General features: G+C 42.8%; 2 protein-coding genes across 3 annotated transcripts; one reads left to right on the plus strand and one right to left on the minus strand.

Moving 5' to 3' along the window:
- Positions 1-471: 471 nt before the first annotated feature.
- cfap91 (cilia and flagella associated protein 91) lies at positions 472-5,783 on the minus strand. The gene is made up of 17 exons (XM_071905257.2): positions 5,650-5,783; positions 5,459-5,535; positions 4,750-4,907; positions 4,558-4,638; positions 4,255-4,311; positions 3,984-4,162; positions 3,610-3,787; positions 3,010-3,167; positions 2,691-2,873; positions 2,457-2,590; positions 2,256-2,369; positions 2,071-2,142; positions 1,779-1,925; positions 1,466-1,687; positions 1,206-1,354; positions 953-1,044; positions 472-790 (listed from the first exon to the last, which is right to left on the minus strand). The coding sequence occupies exons 1-17, from the start codon at positions 5,735-5,737 to the stop codon at positions 555-557; spliced, it is 2,325 nt and encodes a 774-aa protein (XP_071761358.2). The 5' UTR covers positions 5,738-5,783; the 3' UTR covers positions 472-554.
- Positions 5,784-8,254: 2,471 nt separating this feature from the next.
- On the plus strand, positions 8,255-12,382 carry LOC139916403 (cell surface glycoprotein CD200 receptor 1-A). Of its 2 annotated transcripts, XM_071905263.2 has the most exons (7): positions 8,255-8,628; positions 10,011-10,076; positions 10,892-11,197; positions 11,325-11,603; positions 11,832-11,934; positions 12,036-12,084; positions 12,187-12,382. In XM_071905263.2, exons 1-7 carry the CDS (start codon positions 8,556-8,558, stop codon positions 12,274-12,276), a joined length of 966 nt encoding a protein of 321 aa, XP_071761364.1. In that variant the 5' UTR covers positions 8,255-8,555; the 3' UTR covers positions 12,277-12,382. The 2 variants fall into 2 exon arrangements, with proteins under 2 accessions (XP_071761364.1, XP_078142402.1); XM_078286276.1 differs by lacking the exon at positions 10,011-10,076.
- The last annotated feature ends 602 nt before the right edge of the window (positions 12,383-12,984 follow it).

Consider the following 12,984-nt stretch of genomic DNA (forward strand, 5'->3'; position numbering starts at 1 on the left):
TCTCATGCTCAAGCTTTCCACAGGGTGAGGATGACCGCAGCATCAGTATTGAGTAAAAACACCTTTTCACTGATGAAATTCTAAAACTTTCCCATGACTTCTGCGTGACCCCGTTTCAAATTTCCATGACCACATTTTTAATGAGACTGAAAAGTAACCATCAACTACACGGACTGTAAGCTTTAAGTTTGTTTTTCACTTTAAAAGGATTACAGTATTATTTTAACTGTCAACAAAAGACAGTCAGCAAGCAACAATGTTCTCCTCCAACAGTTAAGTCTTCACTGCAACTTTTTTTTTTTAAACTTAAATAAGATTTCATGACTTCTCCAGAACATTTCTCCCTTTTATGATTTTTCAGAACTTCTCTAGTCTGGAAAATACTATTTTAAAAATTCCAAGACTTTTCCAGGTTTTCCACGAGTGTTGGGAACCCTGCATATAAAAAACTAAAACAACTAAAAAACACAGTGACAATGAAGGTTATTCTTTAATATGAATAAACAACAATTTCAAATATGAAACTACATCTCAGTGAACTTTGAAACACTTCGTTAGGCTTCTCTTTGCCCTAGTCCTGTTGAGTCTTGGTGCTCCTCTGTGGCGCGGTCTCTCCCCTGCTCCTGCTCCGCTGGGCCGAGCATCTCCTCTAGGAGTCGGCTGGAGGCTCTGTCAGAGGGAGAGGTCAGCTGCAGGGCACCCAGGGGACCCGGAGGGGCCCCGGAACTCTTTGCTGCCCCCTGAATGATATGCTGAGCCGCCTGCAAGTGCCTCCGCTGGCTCTGGTGTACTGGGAGAGAGGCAGTGGAGGAGGAGAAATCACAAGGAAAGCTAATCGAGCGAAGCATGGACACAGTGATTCATCCATGATTGGTTTCATACTAATGGTAACATACAAAAAAAATCTAAAATTCTCAAATGAATACAGTGGAAACAGAAAGCTCTCCCAAACCTCTTTGCCTGAGGCTGATCTTCTTGACCTCCGGGATGAGGAAACTGTACACCAACTCAGACACAATCTCTTCTGACTGAAGATTGTTCCGGCTACACACACACACACACACACGCACGCACACATTACTATACTTGTGTTTTAATTTCTGAATATAAAGCATAAGATAGATATTATATGGACAGATAGATAAACCATCACAGCACAACATGGATGGGATATGGAGAGAGTGTATAGCTGAGGTGTGCATTACCTTTCCTCCATGTCATATGCGATGTTGTTGACCTCGCTCGCCATCCTGCGGATCTCCTCCCTCGCCTGCTGGTCAGCTGTCTGCTCCACGGTGCCCAGGATGATGTCCTCCAAATACAAATCCACAGTGTCCTGGTGCACCTGCACCACCTACAGCAAAGTGTTAGGGACACACACACACATGCATTATTCTTATGTCCACCTCATAAATGCAAATTTCCGCGACAATCTCCTATATCTGACATTTGAACATGCACCCACTTGTCTGAAGATCTCGTCCTGCTCTCTGCGTCTGCGCTGCTCCACCTGTCTCCTCCCACTCTCCTCAGCCTCTCGTAGGCGACGCTCTCTCTCAGCCAGCAGCGTGAAGGCATGGATCCTGCGCTCTTCCTGCAGGCGAATCAGCTCCTTGGACAGGGTGTCCAACAGGTCCACCAGCTCTGCACCTACCATGCCGGCCTGATATGCCTCCTCTTGAGAACTCTGGGAGGGGAGGAGAGAACGGATAATGAGATTGTTTAGAGTTTGGTATAGCTTTATATGTGCGTATGTGTGTGTGTGTGTGCTGTTTCACCTTGTGTCTGTGCAGCTCTCTCTGGGTTTTCAGGGTCTGTGTGAGCTGTGCATCGTCTCTCAGTAGGTCCTGCTCCTCCCTCTGCAGGGCGTGGGTCGTCCTCAGCTCCTGGATGAGCCCCAGACGCTTCTCCTTGCCCTTAAACATCTGTCACAAAAACACACACAGAGACAGAGGTGGACAGAGATGTTGTCCTTACATCCTTAAACACAGGCAGAAGATTCTGTAGGTGCTTCAGCCACAAAAACAAACACATACACACATGCACGCAGGTACGCATAAACACACTGACCTCGTACTGAATGCTTCTTCCCCTCAGTAGTTTCTGCAAGTGGATGACTGCCAGCTCTCTCTCTTCATCCCCCTAATGAAGGGCATGCAAATTAACTAACAAATGGCATCTCTTATACATGTGTGATGAACAAGGCCAGTGTCGCTTACATGGCAGTATATGAAGTGCCAGACAGATTCACTGACCTCTGGTGGCTCATCCACCCTGGGGGTGAATGGCCGAGGAACAGGCTTCTCCTTCTTGACAAGGAAACGCAAGGGCTTCTTCTGCACCACCCGCTCCTTCTCTTCCCTCAAGGCCTATGGGAGAACAGGAGGTATGTACAGAGTTATCTATCACTGAGGTGGTATACCTAGCAGGTGAATATATGTTTCTATCTGTTTTACCTGGTATGTCTCCATCAGTTCCATCTCTCTGCGCTCAGAGGGCTTGACCAAGCCCTTGCTGACTTTGGGTTTGGGTGCTTTCACACACGGCTCAAAGACTGAGGCAGGGAGTCCTGCCTCCAGCTCTAGCAATCCTAAGATACACAGGGAGTCGAAATTGACCTCAACACATGAAAGGCCACCACAGTGATGCTGTTGTCAGTTTTATTTGTCCAAAAGCATTTAGAGTCAAACCTTCGTATGTGTCGAGATAGCGGCTTTTGACCACATAGTTGAGGGTGTTCCGGTCGGGGAAAACGCCCCTGCGGGTCAGAGGGGCGTATGTCTGAGACGAGTAGTCTGTATAGTCTTTGACAATGTCACGTCGCTCCAGCTTCCCCTCCACATTTCTGCTCTTGGCTGTCAGCTTCCTCAATGCTAAAGAGAGAGAACAACCATGGGAAATAAGAGATAGGGGAGAGGGAGAGAAATCAAGCCATAAATAATACACTTCTCGACCAAATGAGCAGAATGTCATGGTAGTGCAGATCTCCAGAGGTGGTGAATGTCTTACAGATGATATAATCATTGTGGATTTTGTGTAGCTTGGCCTCCTTGTCTCTTTGGTGCTTAGAATAGTTCTGGTCCAGTCTCTCCTTTGTGGTCTGCTTCTGCGCCTCATCTCTCTGCCTCAGCAGGTCCCTCAGCACAGCAAGACGGGCCTCCTGCAACCTGGCCACCAACCACAGTGACAGGGAGCACAGAGGGAGGGCAGGGGGTGGGTGGTGGGGACAGAAGGAACAGCAAGGGGGAGGATGCGGTAATTAAGATTAATTTATCGGCCAATTCACACAAGAAAGAGAATTTTGCATTATATTCACATGCAGTGCAGTGTAGTGCCTCTGGAACAGTTTGGGGATTTAATGCCTTGTTCTGGGGCACTTTTACAGTGTTGGCAGACACCAAAGATATAATACTAGCTGCCCATGAGATTACATCTTCTTTTTAGTGCCAACAACATTGCCTGTTCACCTGCCTGTTTTAACATTGTAAAACAAAACATACCCTTCATGTGCTTACCCTGTTAGAAAACACTCTATTTCACTCTCTTTTTTCCTTTTCCTATGAGGGATTGAAAAGGTTCATATAAAATAGTGACTGAGATGCCACTCACTTCTGGATTTCCCCTTCTCTGAAGGCCCACTCTTTGGTCTCCATCTCCTCCATCATACGTCTTCTCTTGTCCAGCTGGCTCAGGTCATCCAGAGGAGGCAGGGTGGCCTCCCAAGCCCGCTTGGCACGCGCCCGCTCTATCATCTCCACTTCTGCCAGGCCTGCAGGCAGACCACGACCTGGGGGGAAGGGTTAAATGTCAGGGGCAGACTAGAGAGGAGAAACACGGTTAGGCTAATTTAATATACATACAACATACAGTTAGGCTAATTAGTTGAGGGCAGGAACAGTTAGAGATCTATGGTTTTCTCATGGCAAGAGCAAAATTATATTAAAGTCTATAGCTGGTAAAAAGCTGAACTGTTGATCTTGTACCCCAAGTCAAAGTTGCCAGTGTCAGGAGCTCTGAGGGAGCCGTCCCGGGTCGCACCACATAGCCAGGGCTATAAGGGTCTGTCTGTACTTCACTGTCCCTGTAGTCTGTCTGGACCCCCACAGTGCGCTGGAAAGGGGTGAACTGTTGCCCAGCACTCTGTCCGGATACAGAGTTTTCTCTGAGAAGAGAAAAAGAGGTGTTTTCCTCTCTACCAGCATAAAGGCACAACAGAAATGGCAGAAAGTAACACGAGGGACCTGTTGGACTTACTTTGGCAAAGCAAAAATCACACCTGGAGGAACTTGCTGGGCAAAGGGAATCATAGGGCTGAAAGAAAGGAGATGGAAGACCAAGTCAGAGACTATGTCAATATGGCAGTAGGGCAATTATCATGTCTTATCTTATTTTAATTGTCATAAAATATTGCCACTCATTGAAATAACTCTCGGCAGATCATATTACTGAGTCAAAAGTAATTGCTGCATAATGAAGTTTATATGACTTTGAGTGTTATTATTAGAGGCTCCAGGCTTCCATCATCATCCATGGCTTCACAGCGGAGGCTAATCGAACCGTTTAAAGTACTTCCAGCGATCAGCTCCGGTCACATGGCACTCCTCCGTTCTGTGCCATGACTGAACCCCCGGAATAACTCTGCCAAAAGCATAAACAAGGACAATAACCAAAAATTGATAAATACGTAAAGGGACATAGATTTAAGATTGTAAGAGTGTGTGTGTGTGTGTGTGTGTGTGTGTGTGTTACCCAGCCAGCTGCTGCAGTGCCTCTTTGCGTTGTTCCATGTGGCCTCGCCAGCGGCGATCAATAAAGGCAGGCACTGGGTCTGTGGTGTCCAGTTGAACGGTGTAGCGTGGGTGGTGGGGCAGGTTACTGAACATGGACCCAAACTCCGGCACTTTCCTCTGAATAAGCCAAAAAGAGACTGTGTCAGTGAGCGCATATCAAAAAGCCAATCCATTTCTCTGTTTTCACGTGTTGTTAACTGGAACCACTGAGAAAGAATTGGCCATGGGTCACACGTCGGTCATAGATCACTACAGAGAAGGAATTGAGACCAGTGGAGTAGTGGTAAATAAAAAGGTGGGTAAATCAAACAACAAACAACCACCAATATAAACAAAAATCTATTCTGTTTTCGTGAAAGGATTCATTTGTGTTTCTTTCCCTTGTAAGACCTCATCTTCATATATCTTAGAGTACACAGTTGATAAAACTTAGTATGAAGCAGGGTATACATTTCTGTAAGAAGGATGCATGTCAGCCTAGGTTGCAGAGGGCAATTGGTCACATGCCTATGGTCACATGGCAGTCAGTGACGCCTACAGCTAGCATGATGAGGCTGGGGTAAATGAGGGTCATGACATATGACTTAACCTAGTTAGTTAGCTGACAAGAGATCTTTTAACGTTACACAACCGAAGATTTACTGTTGGATGAATACAGACAGACCTACCACTCTGTCCACAGACGCATAAGCCCTGAGGTTGGACCTGGCATGGTCCACTTCCCCTGACACTGTGAACACAGGATCTGCGAGGCACGACGTTAAAACAATTCAATGAACTTATCTGACAACGGAGATGTTTGAGCTAGCAAGATTTCAACATTAGCTTTAACTGTTAGCTTTCGTCAAAGTTTACTCACCATACAAGTAGTCGTAGACTCGGTGCGGTCTAAAACTTTTACTGCCCTCATTTTTCTTATTAACTGTGCGACTGGCAGTTAGGCTCATTTTCTAATTTCAGTTAAAACCGTACTTTTACAGCCGGTTTGTCTAGCAGATAGTGATTCAACTTAGATCGCATTCACCTCCATTGCTACCTACTGCAGTATTTACCAGCGTAACCATGGAGACGGTAAACTGACATTCCCCATAGACAAAAAAATCAGTTTCAAAATACTTCACAGCATGTTTGTATGTATGTATTGCAATACATAAAAATGGCCAAAATATTTGTACATGTAGGTGACATTTATTATTTATATTTACATATATTTTGGATATAGTTGCAGGGATATGTTGCCAACAGCGTATACGGATAAGGATAAAATGTATTGCCAGTGTCCAAAATCTATTAAAGCTACATGCAAACTACAGAAGCACATTCTGAAATGTATGTGTATCTTTGCAGTACATACAGGCAGACCAATCTAATACTACAATGGTCTAGACCTAGACAGGCAAAAAGTGCATTATGTATTATTTTCGCCAGGGGGCAGAATATTCCCCGGTCGGATTTTTTCACTGAAAGGAAATTTGACCAATTTTGTGCAAGAAGTGGGTGATCAGCCACAGTAGGCTATAGTGCTGACCTCATCTGATAAGTGCTGGTAAACCACTATTTATTTATTTTTAAACTAAATATTTTTATGGAGATTAATCAGTAGTCACCTCTTGTACTTACTAAGGGACCCAACCCTTAACTGTAAGGCGTAAAAGCATTTTTACACAAAGTGCAGGTGAAAAGCATGAGAACACTTCTTCACTGATAGCAAATACATTTTCAAAAGACATTACCCTCTATTTGACTTCATAATACAGCTCACATTTTTCTTTACTTTTCAGAGACATTTTTATGCATGTGTGTGGACGTTTAGGAAGTGACGAAGCCCTGATGTGGCCCCAATATTGCAGCTGTAACATCAAGCCGTTTTTGGGTATAGACTAGACTAGATGGTGACATCAACAGGAAGCTCATGGCAGCCAGGCCCAGGCTTATCAAGGGGAAACAGTGCACGCACACACACGCACACACACACACACATGCACACGCACACACGCACGCATACCAACTAAAGTGTCAATGTGTACTGTGACAAAGAGACTGAAATAAGATGAATCTTGTCAATCGATCATGAATCTTTTTCTCTCTTACATGAGAATCTTCAAGTCCATAAGCTGTTTCATCCACTATTGTTTCTATTTTTGTTTTTTTTTTGGTCAGAGGAACACCACCAGCCAGAGCAACATAACTTCACAGCTGGACGGTTTTGCAATCCTGTGGAAAAGCTAGTTCCTTTGTGCTGAGTGTGCCAGCTCACACTCAGCAGATCTTCTCCTGCTCATGTTAGATAAACACAGTCTAATATTAGACCACAGAAAAAGGAGAAGATAAAAAAAAAGTTGCATTATTTGTAGCAGTATATGGACAAATGGTTGGCATACAGAGTGACTATGCCTTATGCCTGGTTATAGCTTAGTGCAGATACTTCCCCACAGTGGTTTCATTGCCCTTTATAAAATCTTGACACAATCGACTGTAGGAGATTAGCATGTGGAGGTGCAAATAAATCACGGTGTTCTAGCTGTGTGTTGATTTTCAAGTGGTTGTTTTTTGTTTTTATTTCACTGAAAAGATTTTAAATAGATTTCAGTGACAAGAGTTTAAATAGATTTCACAGATTGGCTCTTCAGAAAGATACCGTCCCAACACCTCCTCCTACTGTCCTCCTCCTATCCTCCCACTACCTAGAATACAGTGAGGTTTTTGCTGTTAATCTGCAATACATGATCTTATATGGGACAGCTAATATCAAGAAGTCTTACTGCGCGACCTACTCATGGACCGCAAACTTAGTCACAGCTTGCAGATGAAAACCACACAAGCTAGATGCCTACAGAATGTGCTACTGCCTCTTATCCTCCTCAGAGCTGCAATCAGACAAGGAGCCAGTGATAACGTCTGCCCCCACATCAACACTTCATAAACAGCCGATGTAAGCATCTCTGCATTGTGTGACCGTTAGACAGGGAGTTTGTTTTTCACCTGCATCTACAAATGTGAGACCACAGCCAACAACTCGCACCATATTACACTGACTCAGCATGAAAAGTTGTTTCCAAATCTACGAGGGTATGGCTGATTAGGCAGGGGGTCACGTGGAGTGAGGCTCAAAGATTTTCTGAATGATCTCCTGTGATAATGTAAAACAAAGACATAAACGTATGCGTGATAATCAACACTGGAATGGTGCAATTAGATGATGGAATACAGTGTAACCTCACTTGCACAGTGGGAGATGGGCACTTGCTGTAAAATGTTTTGTAGTTTTGGGTGTTCATGCCTCACTGAGACGGTGATCATGTGACAGGCAAGAAAGGAAACTGGTGTCTGAGTGATCATACGTCATCCTGTGTGGGAGAAAAAGGCAGATGAGGGGTGGAAAGCAGTTTGGGGAGAGAGGAAGAGAGAGAAGAGGGACAGGGGAGGGCAGGGGAGGGAGGGATTTGTTAGTCAGACGTCGTTTATATTACTGTAACATGATGGGTGTTGAGGATTTTCAGCTTGAACGCACAGGGATGAGAACCTGCTTTACTTAATGAGAGCTAGAAGGCACATAAAGTAAGGAAGGCAGATGAGACTGCAGTTGACTTGATACGGAATGATAGCGCAGGGAGTTTATGTCACTGTTGACTGTATGCAGGCCTGAAGATTTGGAGCTGGATGCTCTTAGTTGTATTTGGCTTAGATTTGAAATAATGTCTTTCTGACGGGGGAGAGCGGCGCTGTGAGTGGCAGCTTTTCAGAAGAACCACGGGACAACTGGAGATGAGGGAGATGATGTGGGTTTTTGGAGTGATTATTCTCCTCATGGTGTCTGAAGCGTGGAGCCTGGACTCAGGTTTGAGCATTACCACATTTTTCTCCAATATATCTTTACTATGAACTACTTTTTTGCAGGTTTCCGATGCATATATAATATCTACTAAGTGTACAAACCTCCACAACAAATGACCTAGTAAAAAGTTGTCTTTATTGATAGTGAGAGAATGTTTTATATGAGGGGTTTTTTTATCACAAAATGAATGCGCCTAGTCGTCTGGAAATTTAAAACTCATTGAGTACCTTACACTTTTAAAAAGCATGTGTCATTTTTTATATGTTCATGTGGCTTCTTTGCGACAACATATACAGCATATGTTCATGAAAATACATTTTAACATAAGATACATTAACATATTGTGTTTAAAACTGACACAAATGCGTGCTGTCCCAAAGAAGCCACGCAGATGGGTTAAAAAAAGACACATCCTTTTTAAGAATGGATTTGTACAAAGTTAGTCATGCAGGTAATTACAGTTTAACTTGTGATGTGTTCATGGTAATTGGACATTTTGGCAGTATTGTACATCAAAGCAGCACACAGCATTGAGATTTCCATGAACAATTCTTGTGGTCAGACAGAGTGGGGAGAGTCAGCGGAAAGGATTCTATTATGACAGATTAAGGCATGGTTACGCATGGAGGTGGGGTACTGCAGAAGCTGGCAGGCATGAAAAATATACCTCAATAGATGTATGAAGAGGTTGGCCCATGTTTTCAGTATGAACAAACACGCTGCCCCTTTTTTTCTGCAGTGGAAATAGTGATTTCAGATCAGGATGACACTATGATACAGCTTTTCTCCATTGTGGGGTTGCTGTAAGGTGGAGGAGACGTTTCTGTCAGAGTTGTGTGTGTGGAGGCCCTGTGGTTTTACTAAGCCACCACAGGGTTTGTTGCTTACACCTGTCAGAGGTAAACAGTCTCAGACCCCCAAACACGCGGCAGATAAACATCAGCTACCGAACCCTTCCATGACATCACTCTCTTGACAATAAGAGCTGTTTTCAGAGTGGAAATGGTGGCACTGAATGAACAGTATTTACAGTGTAGGAGAGGGGAGATTTTCAAAAATGTTATTACAGTAATTTATGTATTTTACTGTCAGTGATTTCTTCACTACAGCTTCATTTTTTGTTTTACAAAGAGTATTAGAGAAAAGAAACCTTACTGCAATTTGTATAATATCAAGTTATAAAGTCAGACCTGTTATAATCATGTTGCTTCTGGTCCTGATTGTAACTAACAGATAGACTGCTTTCAATGTCACACCATCTTGATTGTTGCTCTGCTTGCTGAACACACTGGAAGTAATCACTAATTGCTGTGGATGCTACTGACTGAATAATGAAATGATGATTTTACTAACTTTCTCCTAACATGCACCTCCATCTCTCTCAGGAACTAATCAAAACACCTCTGTGAATTCTAACACTACTCCTGCCCCCACCGAAATTAAAGATGATGGTAAAATTATTTTTTCCTCTTTTTTCCCTCCAGTTAATTTACAATATTAGGATAATGTTATATAGAAACAGGAATAAAGAATAGATTTGGTGAATGATTTAAACCAAATAAAATGGATAAGCTGCCATGGAGGTTGAACACAGCAGCAATATGTAAAAATATTTTTTGATTTCATACATTCATTAAGAGGTTTATTCAGCTTTAAAATTGAGAACTTAATGAAATGATCTTGAACAGTTAGGTCTGAACTAGAAAGAACACAACATTTCTATAACATTCATACAGTCTCATTCCCACTGGTTTTAGTCATTGAGATGATTATACCTGATTTTTAGTGTATTTTAAATCTGAATATGAAGAGTTTATTTCTAAAACACTACTGCATGTGTGTCCATTTAGGAAAAATAATTACATTATATACAGTATGTCATTCATTCAATCTCTGTAAATGTAAACGTGTTAGCATTTTGTCAATTAAGTCTCATGTTGCTTACTGTCTTTTTAAAAGACAGCAAACATTTTTATTTTCTAATTTTGTGCTACCACTCAATATTTAAGCGTAAGTTTCACTTTTTTTCAAATGGTGGATATCTCATTTTGGAATGAAACTCTTCATATGTTTGAATAAATAATTTTTATTCTTTTAAAAATATATTTTAAAAGGTTTCCCTATGGGGACAAAGCTTCATGATGTCTTTCTATATCAGATATATTGTCGTTAATAAACATAAAGTAATTCCTTCATCCTGTGCGTGTAGTGCTCCAGTTTTAATTGTACATCATTCTAAACATCTATTCTTGTCTTTTTTATTCAGTTTTCAGAGATGAAAATGTCAGCCTGGGGAGTGATGTTAAACTGACATGTGTCAATAAGACATGGAGTGAGATGATATACACTCTCTGGAAAATAAAATTGAAAAGTAAAGACTGTAACATAGGCTCTAGCAATTCTGGCAAAAATCACAACCTATGCAACAATGACATGGCTCTCCACAACACGTCCAGCGGTGAATCATACCTGCTCATCCCAAAAGTCTCAAGCAGCGAAGAGGGGGTCTACAACTGTGAGTCGGTCTACACAGGAGGACGATACTCTGTCACCTTCAATGTTTCTGTCACAGGTACGACCTCATTTTCCCTCACTGGGCTAGATGACTAGCTAGAACCAAGTTTAGGGTCTTTTTTGAATACAGTACGCTGAACTAGTCTGTGAGTCTCATTCCTCCTGTCCTGTCATCCCCGGTCCAGTTCATCCTGAGATATCTTCCTGGCTGGAGTGGAACGGCAACAGGAGAGTGGCTGTGTGCTTAGCCGCAAGGGGGAAACCTGCTGCCTCCGTTGAATGGAGGAACGTGGGAAACTCCTCATCTGTGCCTACAGAGAAAATCCGAAGAGACCCGGATGGATCCTACACAGTGGAAAGCCGGCTGGATCTCCCAGAGGGCTTGGATCCAGGCAACCTGACCTGTGCTGTTCGCTACGCTTATTGGAGAAAAGAGAGGACAATGATTCCAGGACTGAAACCAGGTAGGCCTCCTGGACTGTAATGATGTACACAAGTTTTCTTATGTAGGATGGATAGAGTGCAAAGATTTACGCACTGGTTTTAGCAGAGAAGGAAGCATTTATTTTGCTTTATTTAAAATAATCACTGACTTTTGTTATATCAGTTATCAAATTGTGAATGGATACAAGAGTCTTAAAATACTGATGCTCAACAGATTCCTGGTTAACCCTTTATGTGTTCTCTATCAGCTGCTCCAGTTCCCTGGGTGCCACTTCTAATTTCTGTGATAATCATTATTGTGATTTTGCCGGGACTTTTATACTTTGCACGAAAGAAACTAATCATAATCAGGTAAGAATATTCATTTGATAGAATGACTAATGGAAAAGACTGCTTGTGAGCCTTTTCTGTTGCGTGTCATTGAGCTAATTTGTGTATCCGCTGCTTGCCAGGAATTGCAGGCGGTCCGACACCCTACCATCCGAGTCCAAGTCTCCACCGGTAGGTAACCTTGCTATCACATGCTCTGCGAATAGCTCGGCAGTTTTGTTTGTTTTAGTGCGCATTAGTAAGTCGTTCAAGATGTTTCTCTGGTTTTCTCAGGCAGAGGATGTGGAGGAAGTTGAGCCGTACGCCAGCTATATTCAGCGTGTCAACTCCATCTATAACTCGTCTGCAGATCTGTTCATATGAAAATCCTGTTCATATCACCCACACACACACACACACACACATACACACCCCGACACACGCATACATACACACACACATGCATCCTCACATGCATACACATTCACACATGCATGCACATGCCTCTTTATGAGAAACTGAAGGCTGTGAAAGTGAGAAACGGTGAGATAGTAAAGACAGAAAGAAGAGGGTGGAAGACAAGATGAAAGACTTCCGATAAGAGAGGGAAGCCTCTCAGTCTAATTCTGTCCTGACTGCTCTTGACTGATGGAACAGGGGATCTACCTAATGTCACAGACTGGCTCACCTGTGCACCACACATGCAGTGTTCATCCTCCAGAGATGATGATGCCACGTGTGTGTCTCATGGACAGTGGTAATAATAACTACAAACACAGTGAACTGCCTGAAAGAGCCTGAAAGAACCTTTTTTCAGCCGGATGCAGCATGCCTTGCAAGACTACAGAAATTATCGACTTTTGGTTTTGCTGATGAAATACATGGGTCGCACCCACGCATGGTTGCACATATTCATATTTACATGAACTTCAAGAAGATACTCACCTTTTAATGGATTCTTCTTTTGTCATCTGCAGTCAGCACAGTAAGAGGTGCCAAGTAGAGCACAAGTGCAATTCAGTGGCAACGTTGCCTCACAACGCCTGGACAGTATTATATTATGTATTCACATTATGTAAAATTGTGTATTTA

Source organism: Centroberyx gerrardi, chromosome 10 (assembly GCF_048128805.1).
Source record: "Centroberyx gerrardi isolate f3 chromosome 10, fCenGer3.hap1.cur.20231027, whole genome shotgun sequence".
Taxonomy (NCBI): Eukaryota; Metazoa; Chordata; class Actinopteri; order Beryciformes; family Berycidae; genus Centroberyx; species Centroberyx gerrardi.

Coding starts and splice junctions, on each gene's coding strand:
- cfap91 (XM_071905257.2), bottom strand. CDS start 5,737: ATGAGCCTAACTGCCAGTCGCACAGTTAATAAGAAAAATGAGGGCAGT. Junction 4,639..4,749: donor GCACTGCAGCAGCTGGCTGG/GTAACACACACA, acceptor TGCTTTTGGCAG/AGTTATTCCGGGGGTTCAGT. Junction 1,045..1,205: donor GCATATGACATGGAGGAAAG/GTAATGCACACC, acceptor GTGTGTGTGTAG/CCGGAACAATCTTCAGTCAG.
- LOC139916403 (XM_071905263.2), top strand. CDS start 8,556: ATGAGGGAGATGATGTGGGTTTTTGGAGTGATTATTCTCCTCATGGTG. Junction 10,077..10,891: donor CACCGAAATTAAAGATGATG/GTAAAATTATTT, acceptor TTTTTTATTCAG/TTTTCAGAGATGAAAATGTC. Junction 11,935..12,035: donor AAGAAACTAATCATAATCAG/GTAAGAATATTC, acceptor GCTGCTTGCCAG/GAATTGCAGGCGGTCCGACA.